Raw genomic sequence first — 6000 nt, forward strand, 5'->3', positions numbered from 1 at the left:
AGAACTTGCTCAATTCGCCACCTCACTGGCACTGTTTTGTTACAATGACTATTCACATCCTCTAGATATTTATTTATCCATCTGCTTTCAAAACAACTGGAACATCTGCTAAATATTTATTTCTGATCTGTTTTTGTGGCAGTGTCATCTTTTGGAGTGATGTAGAGTTTAAGTCAGAAATTAATCCGCGTTAAATTCAGATGGACTGATCTATGCAAAGTGTATAGAAGGTTACCTTCCACAGACAGACTATGAAGCCACTTGCAAACCTACTGTGCATATACTCGCAAAAGCCTACATAGAAACTCAATGAAACAATGAAAGATTACAGTATTCACTTCTGCAGTGGATTCTGTGGGGGAAAAAAACAAAATGAAACAAGGAGTCAACTCATAACATATCATAAAACCATTGGTCTCATGTTTACCTGGAAAATATTAAAAGTGGTAGATGACAAACTGCATGCCTTCATTAAATTATTTTCATAATATTAACAGACCATCTGTGACACTAATTAACTGGAAAGTCCAAATTTATTTGCTCAAAAAACAAACAGATCAATATTGAGAAAGGGCAGGCACGAAAAAAAAAAAAAAAACCCTTACAAAAGCAGTCCAAATTCAGTACCAATAAACACTGCCCGTATTTTCACTCATTTATCTACTGACCCTACTCACAAGAGATCACTCAGAGCCAAGCTTTAGCCAGCACCGATGGACTCACTTTAGGAAATTCCAAAATGTCAGACTAGTAAAAAGAAAATTAACAACTAAGCAAATTTGACCAACAGAAAGGCTTTAGCTCCCTTGTACACCTTTAAACTAAAGAAAAAGGTAGATCAATTGGAGAAAACGCCCAGGAAAATGGCGGAAAAAAATTAATAAATTCCTCAAAAGCAGTACATACACCAGCTAACAGTACTACTAAAACTACCAGTAATCAAACATGACATTTATAAAAGGAACCCAATCATAAACAGCAATTTAATCTTTTCAGTTTGAAATAATTTTATAGACCAGAAAATGTTCCCTATTTCACATGTACCTTATTTCCCACTTATGGTGGAAACTCTACATGAAATAATTAAATGTAAACTTAAAAAAAACAAAGCTTTTGTGATTGGAAGAGTAAAAGCAACATCATAAATTTTACAAATCTCTTTTCATTTATGTATTTAATAACTAGAGTTTATGTTTCTTAAATATCAGGAGAACCCTTCAAGGTAGACAATTAACTTTAAAGAGTACCCCATGGGATAGGAATGCCACAAGCAGATGGCAACTCAACTGTGGTTATTATTAGAACCATTTAGAAAGCTTGATGGCTGGATCTCAAGAGGACACTGCTCAGTTTTACGTAAAGTTTGTTGGTCAATCAGAATAAAAGACCAATATTAGATTTGCAATGGATTTCAAATAAAACTTCTTCACATCACCAAAGTAAAAGGTTTTCTGAAGTACAGTATGGGAACATTCATGCAAACAGGCTCCACTAACACACAAAACAAATTCTTTAAATCATGAAAAATATACTAAGAACTAAATAAAGAAGATGTGTTAACAGATTGCTACAAACTGTCCTTAACCTAACTAACTTGCACATACTAACCCTAATTTCATTTTTAAAATGAAGTGCATTTAGTAACACCTGCACCTCCCTTTAATTATCGTTCAAACAGTTTTTAAAAGTTACATGTCTTTGCATCTTGTTAAGAAATTTGAGGAGAATAAAGGTTTAAAAATCAATTAAATAAAAAAGCAGGTATGAATGTAAAGATGTTTAATTAGCCTTTAAAATAGTCTAGGGTTTAAAACAAAGCCCACAGGTGATATGACTTGATCCTCACAGCCAGCCTCACACCTTTTAGTGACTGTGAAGAAAAAAAAAAAAAAAAACCACACACAAGTATTGTGCTTATTCGGCAATACCCATTTTAGCTAGACAACTGCACTTTTTTCTTGTCCACAGCAAACTGTAAAAGCATACAGACATACACCAACAAATATTTGGTTTATTTATTCAACAACTTCAGCTGATTTTTACTCTCCAGCCTCCAGTTTTCTTGTTTTGTTCACACTTGTAGCAATGACAAGGGGGTTTCCGAAATAACTTAAAAGCCCCCAAAAATGCAAATTATTAATATGCATGTCATTAGAGATTAGAGTTGTGGGATACCTCAAAAAAGGTGCATTCAAGCTGAAATGGATAAAAATATGTACAATTTAAAGTCAATCATTTAGGTCTACGGCTACTTCAAGATTACACTAGCACTGAAGACTAACGCCTGCCAGCAATGCTCCCTCAGGCAGACTGTGGGGGGTTGTAAGGTTACAGAATGAACCCAGGATTCTCCCTTACAAGGACATCTCTTCTTTCCCACGGCAGAAAATAATAAGATGGAGATCAACAAAGCTATCCTTATCAAATCAGCTGCAAGCCTAATTAATATCAGAACAACAAAGTGATCAATCTGTAGATTCCCCTCACTTGGACTTAAGGAAACAGAGCTGACATAAATAAATGATATGTCAGCTGTGGGGGGGTGGAGATTACATTTTTTCAGCAAGTACTGTATCTTAATTTTTTTTTTTTTCCCCAAATGCCAACGTCATGTTTGCAAACTTAACAAATTTCAATCCTTTAGTATTACGCATGGGCAAAATCTAATTTAATAATTGAAACCAATAGGATACCTTTTTCTGCCAGTATATATTGTAAATTCTGAACTAACCATGTAATATTTGCAAGGACACCCATCATGCATTTTTTCTTGAGGTATTAATTCAGAAAATATGACTGTTTTTTTTCATATCTCCAAACTGCCATAACAGCATTTCTAATGAGGCTTTTTTTTTTCTAACTCAAGATAAAGCAACTCTTTCAGATAACAGTTCACATATAGTTCTATTAGCTTCTGAAGATCAGCAATTCTACATGACACACATTGCAATGGCATGTGACAGAAGTAAAAATGTCTGTTTTCGTCACTAATACAGCCAGAGTATTACAGAAAAAAACTGAAGTAACAAAATGGAAGGCTACCTGAGGATTGTCAAATTTGCATAAAACTTTAAAAAACTGTGATACTGTACAGTGCAGCTACTTTATAGGGAACTTATAAAAATACACACCCTGACAAAACAGGATGCAAGCAGTGAACCACGTCCTTTATTAAGTGTGGCAAGTAAAACAAAGTCTACCCATTGTAAAAACGCACCAGAGAGTAGCCTAGCAGTTAATGTGCTGATCAGGGCACAGGTTCAGTTCTCTGTATTTGTTCTGCCTTCCTCCAGTGTCATCAAAAAACTGTAAGGAATGCTGTCAGGTGCAAATGCAAAGCTAAATTGGCTCCATGTCAGCCAGTGTAGGTGGTGTACATAAGTGTACCCTGTGCCAGTCTTCCATCACAAGCAATGCTAATTTGCATTTTGGACCTATTTCTGTGGAGATTTGCAACCTTGCACTGGATAATGTATGATCAAAGGCAAAATGCTGGAAGGTAAATCAACAATATGTCATATTACTTAATTTTCATTTACCTTCTGAGTCTACACTTTTCTGGCTCTTGCTAACATAATTCAGTATTACAGTCATTTGTTATCATGTACTGCTGTCAGTAACACAAGCTACACTAAAGTGCATCATTAAACTTGCCAGTAGACTGTTCAGAAACATCTTAGCATAATATATTAAATAGATGGCATGCCCAAGTGCATCTAACAAGGACTGTTGAAAAACAGATGATGTGTGTCTGTGTCGAACACTCACTGTTGGAACCTCGCTCGGTGTTACCATAGAAAGTGGGACTGTGCCAATAACGAGAAGACGCACATTTTGATTTTTACCTGTTTGGGAATAAAAAAGGATAATGGCTGTCTATGCGTGGGAAGAAATATGTGGAGCTTCAGATTACTTTAAAGTTATAAATAAATTTCAAATACAAAAGATACATTGTGGACATTAAAAATCCAATCATCCTGCTTTGATTTAAAATCTAAAAAACTATATACGGTATATATGGATTGCAAACATGAATTTCGCACACCAAATAACGCGTGCATTCCTACTCTGCCAATGTACAGAGGTCTGTAGATCAAAAATGCACTCATAAATGATAGAAAACCACTGAAAGGAAGGCCTGTGAATTTCAGTGCAAAACCAACTGTAGAGCTAGTGGTGTATCAAATAATAAATCTTCAAAAAAGAGCAGCATGGCCAGCAAAGATATATATCTACTAAAAAAGCATCAATGCTTCCGTTCAAAAAAAAAAAAAAAAAAAAAGTGAAAGCACAAGCAAATATAAATACTACCTTCTACAATACCTCTTATACCAAAGCAATTTATAAAATATCTGCAAAGTAACAAATTTCGGTTCAAAATGAAAGAAAAAATCAGTAGGCTCCTTAAAGTTTGATTAGGGAAGTATTCTGAAAGTTATAATACAGATCTGCTTGTTGTGCAGTTAATTTTAACTAAACTAGACACTCAAATATGTACACATTAAACTTACATAAAATTATAATTGATGAACCAATGCATGTGATCAATAATAAAATGATGCCTCCGTTATTAAGCAGAAACTGGTTTGCAGTAAAAAGGAAAGCTTAAAGAAAAATAACACTAAAATCCAAATACTTACATTGCAGGTTAACTGCTACAATAAAGCTGCATACACAGACCCCCCCAAACGACTTCATAGCACGGAAGCACTGGGCAAATTGTAATACAACATATGGCAATTTTATTTTCATACTTTATATCTCAGGACAATCAAAGCTAATGACCAGTTTAGTTGTTAGTTAAAAATGAGAGCAACACGGAGACTTTCATTCTGACGTGTATACCCGCACAAAAAGAATCAAAAGCTGAACTGTATTCTTAAACATGAAAATATCACATGAAGAAATATACAAGCTTGGAGGTAAGCAAAAACTAATAGACACTTGCAAAATAAATAAATGGCACACTTACCTCTTATAATCCTTTCGGTTGTGGATAGTTTATTCTGGTCCTTCCCAGACATCTTTCACCTCGGATCACCTCAAAAATGTAAATAATTTGCAATCCTCTTCTTTGGAATAAAAAAATAATTTAAATAATTTTCTACCGGATTTCCTAAAGATCATGCAGAAACAACAAAGTAAACGACTGTCTTCAAAAAGTAATACAAAAATAAATATATGATTAAAAATGATTAACGCTGTCGCTAGTATTAATACTTCAAACTATTTTGAATGGCAGCTTTTTACAGTAAAATGCTGCCAGGCGCGCTCGTGCTTGTTGTGTGTCTTTTGCTTTCCCAGCTGCTGTCAGACCCTGTCAGCTAAGTCAACCACTAAACCAGCCTGAAATTCAAACTGGAAGTGAAATGAACGGTCCCGGCGAATCCAGTTTCCCCAGTTGGGCCTCGCCTCACGCGGGTAGTAACGATCGCCGAACTGAAGGGCCGCTTGCTCTCGGTGTGTTGGAGCTTCACTTGGGCCTGGCTATTTTTTTTTTTTTTTTTTTTTGGTATCCCTCCCTCCACACTCCCTCCCTCTCGCTCGCTCTCTCTCTCTCTAGCTCTGGCTCTCGCTCGCTCGCTCCCTCTCTCTCTCTCAGATTAAACTCTCTAATCTCCCCCTCCCCAACGCACACTAGCAGGCGGATTTCCTACAACATGGCGTCTTGAAACCCGCTGTCGCCTGTCGGCAGAGGCAGACAGAGGCTGAATTTTGGGAACAGTAGTTTTTAATCTTTTCGGCGCCGTGTCTTACACCTCTTTCGCGTCAATTCGTCAATGACTACATTCCCCAGAAATAACTATATGGTAATTTAAAAAGATATCCGGTATAGTTCACCTTTTTGAGCAGGATGCTGGGACATGTAGTTCATCTCGCCGTGACTCCCAACTGGCATTGCGCGGACACCGGCTTGGTGGCGGTGTTTTGGTATGCCAAGTAGTACATGACGTGCTAGTTAATACAAGAAGCGCAATATATGAAAGCATGGATTAAGCA

The 6000-nt window shown here is 36.3% G+C and overlaps 1 protein-coding gene across 2 annotated transcripts in view; it reads right to left on the bottom strand.

The window, feature by feature from the left end:
- The window catches only part of LOC114649480 (serine/threonine-protein phosphatase 2B catalytic subunit gamma isoform-like), a 240364-nt gene extending 234606 nt beyond the window's left edge, over positions 1 to 5758 (bottom strand). The window contains exon 1 of one of the 2 annotated variants that reach the window (XM_051924127.1): positions 4973 to 5758. In XM_051924127.1, coding sequence (XP_051780087.1) covers positions 4973 to 5024 — 52 coding nt within the window. In that variant the 5' untranslated portion in view covers positions 5025 to 5758. The remainder of the gene's footprint in view (positions 1 to 4972) is intronic. The other variant, XM_051924123.1, reaches the window with a different exon arrangement.
- Between the last annotated feature and the right edge of the window lie 242 nt (positions 5759 to 6000).

Source organism: Erpetoichthys calabaricus, chromosome 1, assembly GCF_900747795.2.
Source record: "Erpetoichthys calabaricus chromosome 1, fErpCal1.3, whole genome shotgun sequence".
In the NCBI taxonomy this organism is placed as follows: domain Eukaryota; kingdom Metazoa; phylum Chordata; class Cladistia; order Polypteriformes; family Polypteridae; genus Erpetoichthys; species Erpetoichthys calabaricus.